The following is a 19,662-nucleotide window of genomic DNA, read 5'->3' on the forward strand; positions in this document are numbered from 1 at the left end:
TCTTGTTTACTCGACGACCAGTATTTAGCCAAAAAAGGTTGTTCAAACTCAGCGCAAGTATGGCAACTTTCACTTACTTCGGCGGCCCATAATGCGGCTTCTCCGGTAATTTTGGATACTATAAATTGAAGTCGGTCGTGTTCTGACCAGCTACGCGGAAATATTCTTTTGAAATTATTGATAAAGATTTTCGGATGCAGGTTGTTCTTTTCAGTGGAGAATGTTGGGAATTGTCTACTTTTAAAAATGCTGTTCTCCACCTTTAAAGAAGACAAATATCCTCGCTGACCAAAAGAATCATCATCTTTACCAACCGAATCATCAACTTCCCAATGCAAATTTTCACCACAATTGTACTTCGTATTATCACATGTTCGGTTGTTTTTCGACCTATTCTCCGAACGTTCGTCCTCTGTCAACAAATTTTGTGATGACTTTCGTTCTAACTCCGCCGATTTATGATTGGTTTCCTTTTGCCATTTAGGTAACTCATCAACTATTTTGTCTTTTATTTTCTGAAATTCGCTAGTGAAGAGCTTAATTAATTCATCATTTCTACTCAGGTGCTCATTGATATTTTCATTTGGCTGGGATCCAATAGTAGTCTTAACCTTGTCTACAATTTCATTTCCTTTTATTTCTATCCATTCAGATAGATCTTCGTCAAGTCTTTTAGTTTGATCTACTAAATACTTGTCAATCCCCTTACGAGCATCGGACTCAAACTCGACTATTTGTTTCGAAAGCTCTTCTATCTGTGCGCTAGCATTGAAACAGCTGCTTTCACACTTAACCATCCTATTGGACAAGCCATCATAACTCTTCAAAACTACCTCATATTTCTTTTCTACTTCATGAAGTTTTCCCATTAAATTATTATATTGCCTTTCTAAGGTGTTAGAAAACTCTACATCTAGTTCTCCAAATTTCGCATTTAATTGAGTCTCCCAGTCCGCCTTTAATTCTTTCTTAGTATTTTCCAGTTTATAATCAAAGGTGTTCAGTTTGCTTTCCAAAGAATCCATTTTAACTTCTAATGAACCAAATTTGGCCTCAAATTTTTCATTTAACTTTTGATTGTCCTCTTTTAATTGCTTATTATCTTTTTCTAGTGAACCAAGTCTTCCATTCATTACACCCATTTGAGTATTTATTGATACCAGCATATCAAACATTTTTTGATTAATATTTCCATTTTGAGGATCAACTTGCTGATCTACTTCCCAAACCTCAAGATCTTTATGTTCTCCCACGCTGCTTACCTTACTTATCATTGTATTTGAATCTCCTAACGGCTCTAAATCAACAACTGTATTATTATCTATACATGTCTTCTGTCCTACATTGAGCTCATGGGATGCATCATCCCTATCCTCTTCACTTTTCTCACTCTCTCTACTCATTACTCTACTCAACTGCACATTATCATGTATTCTTTTCGTTCGTTTTGACATGATTATTCACTACCAAGACATACACTTATTTTCACTATGTATTTATATATATTTATCTTCCGAAATCACAAGTCTCAACTTCCTTTTTTTTTATAACTATACAGTTATTTTAATCATACCTGGTAGTATCGCTCACTTTTAGCGATTATTGAAGAATACCTCTTTCATTGGACAGACTCACTGGCTGCTACAATATTTTCCAACTCTAGGGTTCGTGAATCCGGATGACACCCGACTCGATGCAGCAATCCTCCTCGATCGAGCCGCACGCTGTGGCGCCACTTCTACCGTATCTTCCTTCGCCGTCGGCGTTGTCGTGGTTACCGTGAGACACCGTTATACCAAGAGGAAAGGCGCGTCGATCTTAAGAGCATGAGATATGATGACCTTAAGCCATAGACAACACACAACGGTCACGGTAGCACCTGATTCCAGAATAGCTGCAGTAGTTAAGATCTACGAACTATCCCCTGTTGACCAGGTCCCCAAAACTTAACTCGTAACGAGTTCCCTTCAAAGCAAATTGTCATACGATCGTCTATAAAGGCTTCGTACAACGAGAGTACATGTTACGATTTATGGAATAATAACAGATACGACCAAACTGTCTTGTCTCTTCTGCTTTATTTAACATAACTTCGTTCACAGTTTCATTTCGCATTCACCACTCATTCACCGAAACCCTTTGATGAACAGTTTTGGTTGCATAACACCAACAGTCAGTGATAATGATACAGCTTTTCTCCTTTTTATAAATTGAAGCCCGCTCTCCGTGATATAATAAAAAAAAAAAAAAAAAAAAAAAAAACGGTCTCAATACCGCGTGCCTCGTGAGACGCGAATAGACTTATCCTGGAATTGACCGCCCTGTAGGTGTACTCAATTTAATGACCACACTTCACTGTCCGCTATTTCGCGTAACTGAATGTCCATTTGTTAGTCTGATTATACACTGTAGCTATTTAAAATTCGCCCCTATATTTTTCACAACGCAACAACGCACAATTAGCACTTTGTTACTGGTTTTCTTTTTTTTCTTCTAAGAGTAAACGGAAAAAAAAGACGCTGTATCATCGGCTTAGTCGATATAAAGCAAAACACCTTAATATGCCCAATTTTACCTCTTCTTATAGGATCGGCTACCTTAATCATTAATTTATTACATATTATTTCCAATAACGCTAAACAGGTATCGCCGTTATATTTTAATTGTATTCAAAAGCATGTTACTACTATTATGACCGACCAAATCCTAACAAATTGCGCGGCGTGCGTTTTTAACGATAACTTTACGCTATTCAAGTTCCGTTACAGCTGTCTTGACTCGTAATGTTACAACGTATCCTCGCCCAAAAGATCGAAAACGAGCGGGATGCCATGGCAACGACGAGAAAGCCGGCGAAAGGTCTAATTGCACGACGGATACAGTGCACCATGTAAGGCGCCCTTCCCCAATTGGCTCGCTCTTCGGAATGATTTAGAAGATGGAGGTCAAACCCGAGAGGGGACCATCACATAAGGCCGAAACATGTGAGACTCCTTTTAGTCGCCTCTTACGACAGGCAGGAATACCGCGGGCCTATTCTAACCCCCGAAACCGCAGGGGGTTCATGCATCGTGTTGGTAGACCTATCTATTTGTTGTAGATGTCAGATGTTCTCCTCTTATCTAAAATCTATTTTCTTGTGTTGTGCCATATATGTTCTAAGAACTTTCCACTCAGTTTTTCAGTTTCTGCAACTTAAAAGAGTTGTCTCCAACAGTTATGGTCTGTGATGCATGTAACACCTCTAGTAAAAGAATTGTCTTGTAATGTCACAATTTTGCATTGTGTGATGTTACTTTTAAGCTATTGTACAATATGATTCTGAACACCTTTCAAAGTTTCTAGGTTTGCACTACTGCCCAACCCTGATGGCAGTACGAACCCTGCAAGATATTTGAAGGAGGATACCTGTAAAAGTTTGCTATATACCATTTTTAGTGGAACTTTCCTGTTTGATGCAGATGCAGAATAACTACATGTATACCAAAAGGCTCAGATTTTGCCAAGACCCTGGAAAATTAGTCCTCTGGCCTCTCTCTACTCTAAGCTCTCCTAGAGTATCAAAAACAGTGTCTTTCTACAGAGTCATAACCTCCTTAAAAGTCCACAAAGATGGAAAATCTGCTTGTACATTGTCAAATTTTCCATGCTGACTTCAAGTTCTATATCTGTTCAGTGTCTAGGTTTTTTGGGTCTGCCTTATCACATTTTTTATGCAATGGCTGTACTGATGCACATTTCCAGTCCTGTCGAATAACTGCAGTTTCCCAGATCTCTGTTGCGTGTTTCTTCTCTTTTCTTTTCATAAGTTCATCTCTTCCTAACTTCAACATCTCAGCTGTAATTCAACCTTCACCATGGAATATGTTCTTCTAAAGTGAACTACTGATGTCTATGTTTCCTGTATTGATGGGGAGTCTGAATCCACATTTACTATGTATTACATTTGAGTGTGCGTGTGTGAATGTGTGTTCTCTTATGAGGAATAGAGCAAGAGCTTGAAAGCTAACATTGACTGTGTTGTTTTATGTATTCCCGTGTGCCACACGCCAGTCCTCTACAGGTAAGTGGTTGTTTCCCATATTTTACAATTTATTATTATTGATATTACTGAAGAGTAATATTTAAGCAATTTAGCATACTGCTATCAGCCTCACAATACATGACTGCCCTATAAAGTTTGTCATTAACAACAACTTACAATTATGTTGGCTGCGGAAGATGGGGGGGTGGGGGTGGGAGGGAGGGAGGGAGGGAGGGAGGGGGGAGGGGGGGGGGAAGCTGCACACAGTATTTATGGATATAATACTGAGGGTGAACTATTTCTGCTGCTCATAACTTAATATTATGAAAGCAAAGAAAAAAATAAGTTCTACAGTTAATAGAAAAATCTACTCCCATCACTTATGAATTGAAGCTGTTGAAGGACAACACTTTTAACATAAAAATACTACAAATTTCCTGTTCAGAAAACTTTCTATCCAGAAGGCAAATTTTTAACAAATTTAAATCTACATTTATTGTAAATATTTCCAGAAGTCACATGTGAAAATAAACACTGCATTGCCATAAAAATAATTTAAAAATGTGTTACCTATGTAAACTACGTGACAAGTTTCATTTATACTGAAATGACATAAAAATGATCCATGGACATAAGCAGATAAGTACAAAGGCCTTCACTCCAACATAAATTGCAGAACTATATTGTCAGAATGAAATGGAGTACTATTGAAAATAGGAAGAACTTTATTATAAGTTCATTTAAAATAATTTTAGATAGTTCTGAACTAAAAGTATTTCGAGTTACTTACTCTGTTCTGAATTAGTCACAGCCTCATCTGCAAATTCAGTGCAGTTACCGTGTTCTGCTGCCTGGGTGAAAAAAGCACAATTAATTGAGTACCCTGTAATCCATGCCATCTAATCTAAAATTGTATAAATACACTACTGCTGCCATTGAAGTGAAAGGCAATTCTTGCATAATTGTGGCCAAGAGTATAAATGTTGTGAAGAGAAAGACAGTGCTGAGAGCTGCTGCTAGATAGCAGACATGGTAGGGTTCTAGACCCTCAAATACAGGAGAAGCTAGGAGAAGAATATCAGGTCACAGAGTGCTGGACTAAATCAGGTGACTGGGGGGTTTAGGGCTCTTGTCTAAAGATTTCACCTGCAAAACTGTAGACCTACAAAAAAATCTTCAAGGAATATAAATTGCTTGCTTTTTCTAGGACACTGGCAAATCAAATCTGGGTTTTAAGTGTATATGCAAAACATGCACGCTAAGTTTTCTCATTTCTGCACTTCATAATAACTAGTTTTTGGGGAGACATTTTCAAAATTAGCCATTTCTAAGCAGCAAAAGAAAATAAATGGGTAACGGGGGCGGGGGTTTAGAAAGTTCTCCCAGACAATTAAATTTCTCAGTTATTTAATAAGCAATCCACTAACCCATATTTTCTATATTACTATCACAGGTGTAAAAAATATGCAGAAGGATACACCTTGTTGCAAAAAAAAAAAAAAAAAAAAAACATTCATCATACAATGCCAAAATAACACACAATACAGAAAATAAAACCAGAATAATGTGAGATGTCAAACAAGAATCTGGAAGAAGGCAGACAAGTATAACAATATACAAATCAAAGATGAGGGTAGAATACTAGAAAATCCTCAGGAGTTTGCCAATTTTGTAACTGATTTTTTCTCTGGTATTGCTGAGAAGTTGCTGCAAAACACATGTAGCACCCAAACTAACTTACACAGCAAGCATAATGCTGTTCCCACAACAGAGCTTCACATCAGGAAGATAAAACAGAAATTAAAATATGAGAAGACAGCAGGTGTAGCTGAGAATCCGGTCTACATTCTGAAGGGGTGTGTAGAAGCCCCATTAACAAACATAAGTGAACCCTTCAGTTCATGTATTTTTGAGAGTACCTAAAGCATGAAAAAGTTGTACCCTTACTGCAGAAAGTATTGAAAACTACAAGCAAGTTTCACGTCTGCCTGTAAAAATAATTGAATCAATCACTAAAGATAAACTAATGACTTACATGTATAAATACAATCTTTTTAACGAAGCACTGTCTGGTTTCCAAAGTGGGTGAAGAACAGTATTGGACATTACAAAGTTTGCAAAAGTGGTACTTGCGGTTCTTGACAAGGATGACTATGTTACAGGTATATTCTTATATTTTTCCAAGGTTTTTGACACTGTTGGCCTTTAAAACACTACTAAACAAGCTAGAGGCACCCGATGCAAAAGGAATAGAGAATGAGTGGTTCCAATCTTACCTGGAAAACAGGGTGCAAAAGATAGACACCGTTCATACATCTGCCAATGATAAATTTTTAGTAATACAATTATCAGACAAGGACAGGGTAGGGTATTGCGATCAATTCTGTTCTTAATATAAATCAATAACTTTCCAGTTAGTATAAGATATGGTGAAAAACTCTTTTTGATGATGATAGGAACACAATAGTCACTTATAAAACACCAGAGCCCCTATTAGGGAAAGCAAATGAAACCTTCACAGATGTTTATGATTGGGTAGTATGTAATCAATTAACATGGAACATAAAGAAAACAAACAGCATACATTTTAACATAAAGAGGGGAAACAATACTGTCACATTAAGCACAAATTGTGTAAAAAACACACAGTTTTTACGAATAAGGTACAATCATCATACTCGGGAGGATGGAGTTTGCTCTGTACAGCTACTTTGATTAGAGTTTTCTGTGGTTTTCCTAAATCAGTTCACACCAATGCCCAGGTGGTTCCTTCATCAAGGCAACAGCTAGTCACCTGTCATATACTCAAAGCGTGCTTGTGTGTGTGTATTAGTGTATTATCATGACCTTCCTGTTTCACTGTAAGAATATACTTGGATGAATAAAAATAAATAAAAGTGGCCTCCCACCCCTGATGGGTAACAAAAAAAGTGTGCACACAACATTAGCCAACAGCCAATTAAAGGGGAATGACAGGCTGACGGTTGAAAAAACTCAATTTGTTTTTTTAATTACAGAATTCTAAAGTATATACATTGAAGAATTATTACCCAAAATATTAAGCGCAAACCCCAAGAAGTAACAATTCTGCGAGCATTTGAAGCTGAGTGTGCACAGCATGCCTTGGCATTTAAGAACCAGTTCTGCATTCACATTCCCTTCGTTGCCTCTGTGAGATGTTTAGGGCTGATTCGAATGGGGAAACACACAGTAGACTTTCACTTTTCTCATGCTGGTCCCCTGGTAGATGCTCAGTCAGCTGTTTTGTGGCTGAGTTAGCGTCAGACAGAGGTACTCAGAGATGAGTGTTTGTATTGTTCAGTGTAAAGTGAAAATCATTTTTTTTTGTATTTTTTTTACATTTAAATTAGCAAAATTGGATCAGAAAGGCTCTCCAAGAACAGCAAAATCTAGAAGTAGTGATGGTTTTAAAAAACGTAAAGTAATGAATCATTACCAAATAGAAAATAATGACAGTGCTGTACATACGGTGGAAAGGAATATTTATGCATAGGGATTGGGACATGTATCAAGATGTGTGACAACTGGTTACAGACTTTTCAATTTTATCACAGTTTTTGTCTATTTCGAATTATATCATGTGAAAAGATAATAAAAGTGTAGTTAATTTTGAAGAGATAAGCTGCTGGAGACAGGTTTCAAACTTGTGTTAATACACATGGCAAATGCCCTTTAAATCAAAATCGGCGATGAAATGCGCCAATTCTGTGAAGACGGACACCAGCAGCACTGTACTCAGTGATGAAAATGAGGGCTTATCAGGACAAAGTAGCAGAAAATGATCATCCACTAGCTGGGGCGATAATTATTATGGAGCAGGCATGAGAATACCCTGAGAGTTTCAAGCTTTGTCCTTTTTTCATATAATAAATACTTGTCAAACATTAAACACATTTTTCTTAAACTCAAGTTTTTCGGTATGGTTTTTGTTGTCCGTGCTACAATTTTCATCCAATTTTAATGATTTTTTTTGGTGTCTCTTGAAGCAAAAAGAATTTTCTTCATTTCATCATAGCTGACCTTTTTTTGTTGATATTTGGTATTTTTCAGCCAAAAAAGACGGATCCAAAAAATTGCCATTTTTTCAAATATTTATAATATCTAAAATCCATACAATGAACTACAATTACGTCTGCAGGGATCAAGATAACATGTTAATTTCATGTTTCAGATAACTACAACCAGAGTTAGTGACAACCATTGATCTACCTCCTTCCAGAGCTGCCTCGGGAAAATCCCAATTACACTGTGAAGATATTTATATTTTTCAATAAAAAGTACCAATTAAAACTTCAATGTATGCTTTATTCATTGCAGTAAACCCCATTTGTCTACTACATTCCATTAAGTAGGAAAAAGTCCTGAATTTGAGAAATATTTTTGTCTACCACACTGTCACTCCCCCTTAAAATAAGCAAACCAGGACCATAACACGTTTTTCATGAAAAATATTCTATGAGAATGCAATGTGGTTGGAACATTTGTGAAATGTTAGCACAAGAAAACACAACAATGAATAGGGTTTTACACTCCAAAGACAATAAGATCAATAGACACTGAGCACAAGTGAGGATTGAGGAATCATGGGGAAAGGAACTGGGTATCATCTTTCAAAGGAGCAATCCTAGCATTTGCTTTAAGTGATCCAGAGAAATCTCAAAAACCTAAATCTGGACAGTTCAATGGGAATTTGAACTGCCATCCTCCAGAATTTGTAGTTAAGCTTTCAGCCAAAAGCGTCAGTCTTGATGTTGTGCCTGTTACAACATTTTTTTCTAGTGTTCTATCTCCTGTTCCTCACATCATGTATCCCTTTTGATGCAAACAATTATGATGATGCAAGTTCCGCCAGAGTGTGACCAATGTACAGCCATTAACTTCGAGCGTGGCTTGCTATCGTCAATAGTGAGTGGCCATACATTGTCACTCTTTAGCCCAAAAACACAACTAATAATGTTAATACCAAAACCTTATAATAGGAGTGAGACATTAGAGAATAATTTAATAAAAAAAAATTGAGGTTGCATATGTTGGTTGAAACCCCATAGGATAACAACACTGCTCAAATAGATTGATTTTAGCTTTGATGTAACCCTCTCTCTCTCTCTCTCTCTCTCTCTCTCTCTCTCTCTCTCTCTCTCTCTCCACACACAAAATTTGAAACTGCTTTGTGCAGACAGAACATTTACACCCTGCAGAGTGCACTAAATAATAATGCATAAGTCCCAGTACATGAAAACAACATTTGCAGCATACATGCTGCCCATAACTTTTTCCAACTCCAGTCGAAACTATGAGAAAAATACCTCACGAAAACTCCAGATGCAAGACAACAGGTGAAAGACCATGAGCTCTGCCCTGCACCCTTATTTAAAGATTCGGTCACATGATCACTCCTTGACTCAGTGCAGGTACATTCATCCTGACCGCCATTTGTGATTTTCACAATAATCTCAGATAAATCCCTAAGACAAAATACATAGAAATTTTTGCATTCATTTTGTGACCTCTTAATAAACTCATTTATATATTATTTCCTTAATTTTAAACATTTCTCAAACACATTAATCACCATATACGCACTTCAGTCAAAATCCTAACGCACTATTTCATACATCAAAATTATAATTAATACACATCGAAAGTTATTTGAATATTAAAAAGGGAAACTCAAGCTGACAATATCATTTGTGTCTCTGAGGAAGATAACAGTTATGGCACTATTTGTGCAATTAACTAAGTTGTTTGTAATTTTTTTTATTTGCTTAGTTAAAAAATAATCTGTTCATTATATTGCAGCCATTATCCTCTTCCATGAGGCACATCACAAGCGTGACTTTTGTGATGGGTTCAGCTGTTACAATTCATTACAAAGAATAGTGGTAATAATGTTAATAACTATTTAACTATTAAAGCTCCATACACTCACTCAATGAGTTCATCTCATTGTCGCAGTTTCAAAACTGTTATTGGTTTTTCTTTAGCAGACTTTTAATGAATTTTATGTATTGTTCCTCAAAATTATATTAGTCATGACAATCGAAGTCTCAGGTCCCTCATCTTAGCTTGTCCTGCAACCATGTCGCCGTAACACTCCCTTCTTTCTGCCTAGGAAAACCTTGATAACCTCTGGGCTTCGTGACTTGCTAGCTACCTTTACTTGCATTTAGATAAACTGTCAGCGTCCATCTGACAGCTAGCTGCTCCGACAAACATTCATGCTATCCCATAGCTGACCTGTCAGATTAAGTCCGTACTGTGGCAGTCAAACCAGCTACTTTTAACATTACACTGTCTGTGTCTCAACATTCGTCTATATGGTGGTTAGCAATCTATCCTTTTCATGACATCATTATTGTTCCAAAGCTTCTTTAAAGTGCCTCACCTGCATATGCTTGCTTAATCACTGTCCATGTTTCACCAAGGGCCCCGAACTTAAAGTTCACTCCGCTTACAATCAACACCCATTATGTTACTGTAACTAACAAGCCAAAAACAGTATGCTGCTAAGCAAAGCACTGCCACACATAGTGATTGTGTGGAAACATGGCCAAGGTCATTTCAAGGACACACACATACCACGTAACATAAAAACATTTGTTCCTTTTTTATTGCAAACTCAGAAATAAAAAACTTTTCCTGGAACTTTTCTGACAAAGGGAGTATAATGAACTACTGTCTGGAAAAAAGAGGTACTCCACAAGTATTAAGTCAGATCTTGATAGGATTTCAAAGTGGTACACAGATTGGCAATGCTCTTTGAATGTTCATAAATGTAAAATTGTGCTCTTCACAAAATACAAAAATGTAGCATCCTTTGACTACAACATAAGTGAGCCATATTTGCACACAGACTGCCATAGATAAAACTAGTGGCAGACTTCAGTTCATTGGTAGGGTACTGGGAAAATTCAATGAATCAGCAAGGGCGACTGCTTACGAACATTCTGGCTCCCTATCCCAGTACACTGCGGTACTGCTGAAGTGTGTAGGACCCATATCAAATAGGACTAATAGAGGATATTGAATGTGTACAGTGAAGCACAAATGGTCACAGGTTTGTCTGACCCATGGGAGAGCAACACTGAGATGCTGGAAAACCTGAACTGGCACACATTTGAAGATAAGACGCCAACTATCACATGAAAGCCTACTTACAATGCAACAAAAACAATGATTAGTGAAGGATCTACACTATAGTACAATCCCCATCAACATACTGCTCCCACAATGACCACAGAGACAAGATTGGAATAACTACAGCACAAAGTGCCATTTAAGCAATCATTCTTGTTGTGCTACATACATGAGTGGAACAGGAAAAAAGAGATTACTGCGAGAAGTAACCTCTGCCATGATTTTCACAGTTGTTTCCAGAGTACAGATGAAGCTGTACATTCTAACAATAGGTTGTATAATTTGCACAGTCAGAAATGTAGTGACAAAATGAGATTCCAATTTTAAGTTAATCCCATTGCATATACTGCCTAAGTGAAGAATTTGACAAAATCTGACATGACCTTTTTAAAACTACTATAAGTTTTTGTAAAATGTAAACCTCAATTGAAATGATTGTTAAGGAGGAAGTGAAGCAGAGAGACAAAGCAGTGTGAGTGACCCTGTCCCCTCCCTCCCCCATTTTCATTTCCCCTCACTTTCCCATATTCTTTGTTAAGAAGGAACAAATAATTTTTGAAAGGTAAGAGTTTTAAGTACACCTATTGGGATACATTGTACACAAATAGTTAATAGTTAAAACGAAAAATGCTATTTTTTTCCATTGACTTCAATTTCATCATTCGCAGCAAAATTTTTAAGTTTCTCTCTTATCGTGTAATATCTGACACGGTCTAGTCCTAGATATCCATGAACTTTTAAAATACTCCCAGCTTGAAAAACCTAAGTGCGCTGTTATGATTTTCTTAGCTGAAAGGAAGCCATTTTAGAGACCTGTACTTCTCTATCAGGGTGTAGATAACGGACATGGAAAATAAATTCCCGGATTTTTCCCAGTTAAAAATACACTTTCTCCCAGGTGAAAACACACTTTTCCCGTGATAAGTGACAGTATATTTTCCCTCGGAACTTGTCAATCCTTTGAATGGTTATGGTTTTATACACGGGCGTAGAATTTCCCGGCTGCCAGCAGCAAGTCGTATACTCTTAGCTCACTTACTTGTTACATAGTTTAATTCTTAATTTCTTTGCATGTTTTTAGGTACTTGATTTGTTTAATTCATAAATTTCGGGTGTATTTTAGTATCTGAGAGTTGTAGCATTGCGTTTTAGTACCTGAATAGTGTAAAATCGCGTAGTCTCCTCCTGCCGCCAAGCAGTGTATCAGCAGTGCGCAAGTAGCAGCATTACTGCATTTACTAGGCAATTTTGTATTTTAATAACCGTTTAAATTTTGTGTCTAATTGTTTGTGCTCTCTGTAGATTAGTTCAGACGTTCTTTGCGCAACATAATTTAGCATGGATAAGGACTGTGACTGCTGTGTTCGGATGCAGGCTGAGTTGGCATCCCTTCACTCCCAGCTTCAGGCAGTGTTGGCTTCAGTCATACAGCTTGAGGCTGTTGCTAATGGGCATCACTGTGGGGGTTCGGACGGGGGTTTGTCGGGGATGGCCAGCTCGTCCCATGCATCCCCCAATCTGACTACGGCTGTGGCTGCCCGGGATACTGCCCACATTGTGGCTGACCCCTCACCTGTGGTAGAGTGGGATGTTGTCTCGAGCTGTGGCAGGGGGGGCAAAAGACATTCTGGAGGGCTGAACGGAAGGCCTCTCCAGTTTGTCTAACGAAGCAGTTTCAGGCTCTGTCTCCGGCTGATACTGATCTTCGGCCGGATATGGCTGCTTGTCCTGTTCCAAAGGTTGCCCCTCAGTCTGCAAGATCCAGGCGGTCGCAGAGGGTGGGCTTACTGGTAGTTGGGAGCTCCAATGTCAGGTGCGTAATGAGGACCCTTAGGGATATGGCTGCAAGGCAGGGGAAGAAAACCAATGTGCACTCTGTGTGCATACCGGGGGGAGTCATTCCAGATGTGGAAAGGGTCCTTCCAGACGCCACGAAGGGTACAGGGTGCACCCATCTGCAGGTGGTCGCTCTGTCGGCACCAATGATGTGTGTCGCTATGGAGCGGAGGAAATCCTCTCTGGCTTCCGGCAACTATCTGATTTGGTGAAGACTGCCAGTCTCGCTAGTGGGATGAAAGCAGAGCTCACCATCTGCAGCATCGTCGACAGGACTGACTGCGGAGAGGAGTGGAGGGTCTGAATCAGAGGCTGCGACCATGTGGGCTGCAGATTCCTTGACTTATGCCATAAGGTTGTGGCGTTTCAGGTTCCGCTTGATAGGTGAGGAGTCCACTACACACAGCAGTCGGCTACACGGGTAGCAGGGGGTGTGTGGTGTGGACTGGACGGTTTTTTAGGTTAGATGGCCTCGGGCAAGTACAGAAAGGGCAACAGCCTCAAAGGGTGCGGGGCAAAGTTAGGACATGCGGGGACCAAGCAGCAATTGGTATTGTAATTGTAAACTGTCAAAGCTGCGTTGGTAAACTACCAGAATTTCAAGGGCTGATAAGAAGCACCAAAGCTGAAATCGTTATAGGTACGGAAAGCTGGCTTAAGCCAGAGATAAATTCTGCCGAAATTTTTACAAAGGCACAGACGGTGTTTAGAAATGATAGACTGCATGCAACCGGTGGTGGCGTGTTTGTTGCTGTTAGTAGTAGTTTATCTTTTAGTGAAATAGAAGTGGATACTTCCTGTGAATTATTATGGATGGAGGTTATACTCGACAACCGAGCTAGATTAATAATTGGCTCGTTTTACCGACCTCCCTACTCGGCAGCAACTGACAGAAAATCTGGAGTACATTTCACATAAATTTCCTCAGCATGTTACAGTATTAGTGGAGATTTCAATTTACCAGATATAGACTGGGACACTCAGATGTTTAGGACGGGTGGTAGGGACAGAGCATCGAGTGACATTACGCTGAGTGCATTACCTGAAAATTACCTCGAGCAATTAAACAGAGAACTGACTCGTGGAGATAACATCTTGGACCTACTGATAAACAGACCCGAACTTTTTGACTCTGTAAGGGCAGAACAGGGAATCAGTGATCATAAGGCCGTTGCAGCATCCCTGAATATGGAAGTTAATAGGAATATAAAAAAAGGGAGGAAGGTTTATCTGTTTAGCAAGAGTAATAGGAGGCAGATTTCAGACTACCTAACAGATCAAAATGAAAATTTCTGTTCCGACACTGACAATGTTGAGTGTTTATGGAAAAAGTTTGAGACAATCATAAAATGTGTTTTAGACAGGTACATGCCGAGTAAAACTGAGGGACGGGAAAAAGCCACTGGTTCAACAACAAACTTAGGAAACTACTGCGAAAGCAAAGAGAGCTTCACTGCAAATTTAAACGCAGCCAAAACCTCTCAGACAAACAGAAGCTAAATGATGTCAAAGTTAGCGTAAGGAGGGCTACGTGTGAAGCGTTCAGTGAATTCGAAAGTAAAGTTCTATGTACCAACTTGACAGAAAATCCTAGGAAGTTCTGGTCTTACGTTAAATCAGTAAGTGGCTCTAAACAGCATATCCAGACACTCTGGGATGATGATGGCATTTGAACAGAGGATGACAAGCGTAAAGCTGAAACACTAAACACCTTTTTCCAAAGCTGTTTCACAGAGGAAGACTACACTGCAGTTCCTTCTCTAAATCCTCGCACAAACAAAAAAATGGCTGACATCGAAATAAGTGTCCAAGGAATAGAAAAGCAACTGAAATCACACAACAGAAGACAGTTCACTGGACCTGATGGGATACCAATTCGATTCTACACAGAGTACGCGAAAGAACTTGCCCCCCCTTCTAACAGCCGTGCACCGCAAGTCTCTAGAGGAACGGAAGGCTCCAAATGACTGGAAAAGAGCACAGGTAGTCCCAGTTTTCAAGAAGGGTCGTCGAGCAGATGCACAAAACAATAGGCCTATATCTCTGACATCGATCTGTTGTAGAATTTTAGAACATGTTTTTTGCTCGTGTATCATGTCATTTCTGGAAACCCAGAATCTACTCTGTAGGAATCAACATGGATTCCGGAAACTGATCGTGTGAGACCCAACTCGCTTTATTTGTTCATGAGACCCAGAAAAAAATTAGATACAGGCTCCCAGGTAGATGCCATTTTCCTTGAGCTCCGGATGGCGTTCGATACAGTTCCGCACAGTCGCCTGATAAAGTCAGAGCCTACGGAATATCAGACCAGCTGTGTGGCTGGATTGAAGAGTTTTTACCAGACAGAACACAGCATGTTGTTCTCAATGGAGAGACGTCTACAGACGTTAAAGTAACCTCTGGTGTGCCACAGGGGAGTGTTATGGGACCATTGCTTTTCACAATATATGTAAATGACCTAGTAGATAGTGTCTGAAGTTCCAAGTGGCTTTTCGCGGATGATGCTGTAGTATACAGAGATGTTGCAGCATGATTATATGATAGTGGAACAAACACTGGTAGCAGTTACTTCTGTAAAATATCTGGGAGTATGCATACGGAATGATTTGAAGTGGAATGATCATATAAAATTAATTGTTGGTAAGGCGGGTGTCAGGTTGAGATTCATTGGGAGAGTTCTTAGAAAATATGGTCCATCAACAAAGGAGGTGGCTTACAAAACACTCGTTCGACCTATACTTGAGTATTGCTCATCAGTGCGGGATCCGTACCAGGTCGGGTTGACAGAGAAGATCCAAAGAAGACCGGCGCGTTTCGTCACAGGGTTATTTGTTAAGCGTGATACCGTTATGGAGATGTTTAGCAAACGCAAGTGGCACACTCTGCAAGAGAGGCACTCTGCATCGCGGTGTAGCTTGCTGTCCAGGTTTTGAGATGGTGCGTTTCTGGATGAGGAATCTAATATACTGCTTCCCCCTACTTATACCTCCTGAGGAAATCATGAATGTAAAATTAGAGAGATTCAAGCATGCACGGAGGCTTTCCAGGAGTTGTTCTTCCCGCAAACCATTCGTGAGTGGAACAGGAAAGGGAGGTAATGACAGTGGCACGTAAAGTACCCTCCGCCACACACCATTGGGTGGCTTGCAGAGTATAAATGTAGATGTAGCACTTTAGAGAACGAAACTTAGGGAAAAAGAAACGTTTTGGAAATATCTTTGATGTGCGTCAACATGTACACTGCATATTTTCGTATTATGGAAGTGTACATTGGAATTCCACCAATCACCACATGTTACTATGCAAATTATTGAAATCAGGATTGCGATGCGCTTTTGTAAGCCAGTCTTAGCTCATGTAACGTGATCTCGGCAGCTGATGACAGCGGATGTTCAGAGCATACGACACGTGATGTAGTCAGCTTCCAGCAAAATCACTTAACTAGCACGAACACACAAACAAGGAAAGTTAATAGTTTAAATTAATATACATAGTGTTGCTACTAGAAAAGCAAAGCTTTCACATATAATATTGGTCTCTAAGGTTAATAAGCTGCAATACAAGCTAAGCTTTTGCATATAATAATGACCTTTTTCCACGTGTTACTCTTCGAATATGCCACACAAATGTGCCAGTAAAATTTTTAATAATGACATAAATGTCTGATCTTCAGGGTTCGAAATTCTTCTAAATGACTCATCATCAAAGAGGTGATTTTTAAATGAGAGTCAAATGCTCTGTGATTTAAGAAATTCATGGTACATTCTCCCACATAGTTCAACTCCTGTGAAAGAATATTTACTTTGAAAGTAACACTTTTCAAACCACCATTCGCAATATTTTCCTGCGACCTGTTAGAAATAGGTTTGTTCGCACAGCTACCATGATGCAGGAAGCCCTTATGTACAATGTGTAAAACATTGGAAGATCGTACATTATGTCATAAAAGAAACAAAACATCACAGGATACTCCAAGAGCATCGGAATTTCGTGAACCATACTAAAAATTTGCACATTTTAAGTGCATACTTAAAGTGCACATTCGTATGTCCAGATTCCTAATGAACTAGACCTCGACCTGGTATTAAGCTTTTCAGTGTGGTTTTTGGAATGTAAGTTTTCTTGGAGCACCAGTACTGTATTATATCATGTTTGGTTCTTTATTATGGCATAATGCCATACCTGCTAAAAGATGAAAACATGCACTTGAAATGCAGCAAACAGTTTAAACTAGCCAGTACTGTGGAATTAAACCTTTCGTTTCAAATACACCGAGTGCCTTTTCAGAAAAGGTTAATAGAAGTCAAATTTCTTTAGCAAACAGACAAAAATAACTTTATTGTTCTGCAAGGCGATTAATGCTCGAGTGTCAGAAAGGCGGAAATAAAATAAAATCTGAAACTAATAACACATTTTAGCCTTCCATAACTATTTCCCTCTGTGGAATTTGAACGTGTATATTTTGTAAAATGATGCCATCAGACTATATTCCGGACAGTGGAAATTGGAACGCCCTGTGGTGCCTCTCCTGCTCCCAGTCTGCCGGTATGACAGCCTGCCCCTCTTCTTCTTCTTCTTCTTCTTCTTCTCCTCCTCCTCCCCCTCCTATTTTTTTTTTAAAAAAACTCTCGCAATTAATAGCAAATGGGATTGTTTGTAATCAAAAGAACAAGAGCTCTTCAGAAAATTTGCACTCTTTATTGCCTATTAGCTAATAACTTGCTGTTTTGTGTGACATAAAATTAAATACAGGATACATAAAACCAATAAAAACAAGAGACAAGCAAGAAAGTACACATTTCTTCAATCCTTAGCTCCTAGCATTTTTTTCTCTTTAATCTTGCTAGAGCTTTACATGGCATGCTTTCCTTTCTGCGAAAGAATCTATTACCTCATCAAAGTTCGTCAAACGTTTTGCCACATGAAAAATCGAGATGTCGTTACCTAATATTGAAAAAGCTGTTAATACAAATAATACCCAAGCCTGGTGTTGTTTCTTGATCTGATTACGTCTATTTTGTCACTGTCTGCTAGATAAAACAAAATAGGCCTTTCTAATACTGCAGCAATTGTAACACGCACCAAATAAACGAGACTGTTTTGGCACAAATGGTCATTTTTATAACACAACAGAATATAATTCACAACGTATCAATATAAAATGCCTATTATGCCTACTACAAGCAAAAAGCTTTACGCTCCAGTTTCTCAAGCATGGGATCGGAAAGTAGTATTATGAAATTTTCATATAAAATTGGAAATGTCTTATTCTTTCATAATTTGTGTGATGTCCCCATTTCTTCTCCTTCCACATTCTAACAAACAATCTTGTCATCACCAATTCCGTAGCTATTCCTGCCATTGTCAAAATTTGTTCATCGATTAACTTCACTAACCCTGCCAGAATCACAGGTTTAGTTATTCTCCAGTTAGGTGTCGTTACATGTCCGTATAACATGTTTTCCGCGTTACTTCCAGAATAGAACTTAAGCGACTGGTTCTTACTAGTGTCGCCATCTGGCCAAAAGTTTCCTGTCAAAATTTCATTTTCTTGGATACACCGAGAAGATAATACATAATATTTCTCACCTGTTATTCCTGTTAGTCATTTACTTCCAGTCTGGTGGTCTGAATCTATGGACTTTGCTAGCAATTAGAACAACACAAATAATTCGCCAACCCAATCAACCACATAATCAGACAGCGATTGGCATTTATCCGTTTCCGTTTGGCTTTACTCCATTGAGCTTGTATAGCCCCATCCCCTTTTGTCTGTGGAAAGTCTATTTCTAGATGCGACGAGGATTCTCCTGACAGAGACATCACGTACACTATGCACACATTCAAAAATCAACTTAAGATTCATTCAGAAATCAACTTACAAATGGTCAAAAACCAACAGGTATGCGCTTCTAAATCTTATGAATAATCGATTTGTGAAACAAGTCCCCCCCCCCCCCCCCCTTCCCGGTAGCGTCTAGCTGCTTGCTGCGACTGCTTGCACAGCCAACAGCCACATTCCTGTAGCCAGGAGTGGGAGAATCTACTACTAAAACACGCCTCAACTGTGCATGAACCCGCTCTTACCTGCTAAAACGAATCTAATGTAAACAGTTCTGACTGCACACTCAGCGGAGGCAATTTGTTGTTATGAAGCATTGCATGGTCCTCCTAAGGCCTTTGACACATTTTGGTGTTGGCAGACGCTTCCATGAGCACTGTCATTATATATGGCGCATTTTCTTTGCAATTTAAGTTATTTTCGTTTTTTTCTCTCATTTTTGAACTATTATTCTGCAGTAGTATCGGTTCTTACCAGTCAAAATTACAAAAATTTAACAGAAAACTAAAACAATAAAAAATTCGTGGAATTCTAAAAAATTCCTGGCTTTTTCCTGGTTTTCTCCCGGATGAAAAAATTTCCGGGTTTTTCCCAAATCTCTCGGTTGTCCCAGGTCGTATACACTCCAGAAGAAATGTGCTGTCTGGAGACTAAACCAAGGGAATGGGAGTGGGATTCGCAAACAGAGTGTCAAAGTGAGAATGCCATGCCATTCCTCAAAGTTCTAATGTCTAGGCCTATTGAGTTTCAGCAGCTTTCATAAAACCATACAAGGATTTAGTCCAGTAAAGAGTCAAAG

The 19,662-nt window shown here is 38.9% G+C and overlaps 1 protein-coding gene across 5 annotated transcripts in view; it reads right to left on the reverse strand.

Moving 5' to 3' along the window:
* LOC124804323 (centrosomal protein of 112 kDa-like) overlaps positions 1–19,662 on the reverse strand; it is a 174,240-nt gene that overhangs the window by 111,139 nt on the left and 43,439 nt on the right. For all 5 annotated transcript variants that reach the window (XM_047264743.1, XM_047264742.1, XM_047264744.1 and 2 more), the window contains exon 5: positions 4,815–4,875. In XM_047264743.1, the coding sequence (XP_047120699.1) occupies positions 4,815–4,875 (61 nt within the window). The remainder of the gene's footprint in view (positions 1–4,814; positions 4,876–19,662) is intronic.

Source organism: Schistocerca piceifrons, chromosome 1 (genome assembly GCF_021461385.2).
Source record: "Schistocerca piceifrons isolate TAMUIC-IGC-003096 chromosome 1, iqSchPice1.1, whole genome shotgun sequence".
Classification (NCBI taxonomy): domain Eukaryota; kingdom Metazoa; phylum Arthropoda; class Insecta; order Orthoptera; family Acrididae; genus Schistocerca; species Schistocerca piceifrons.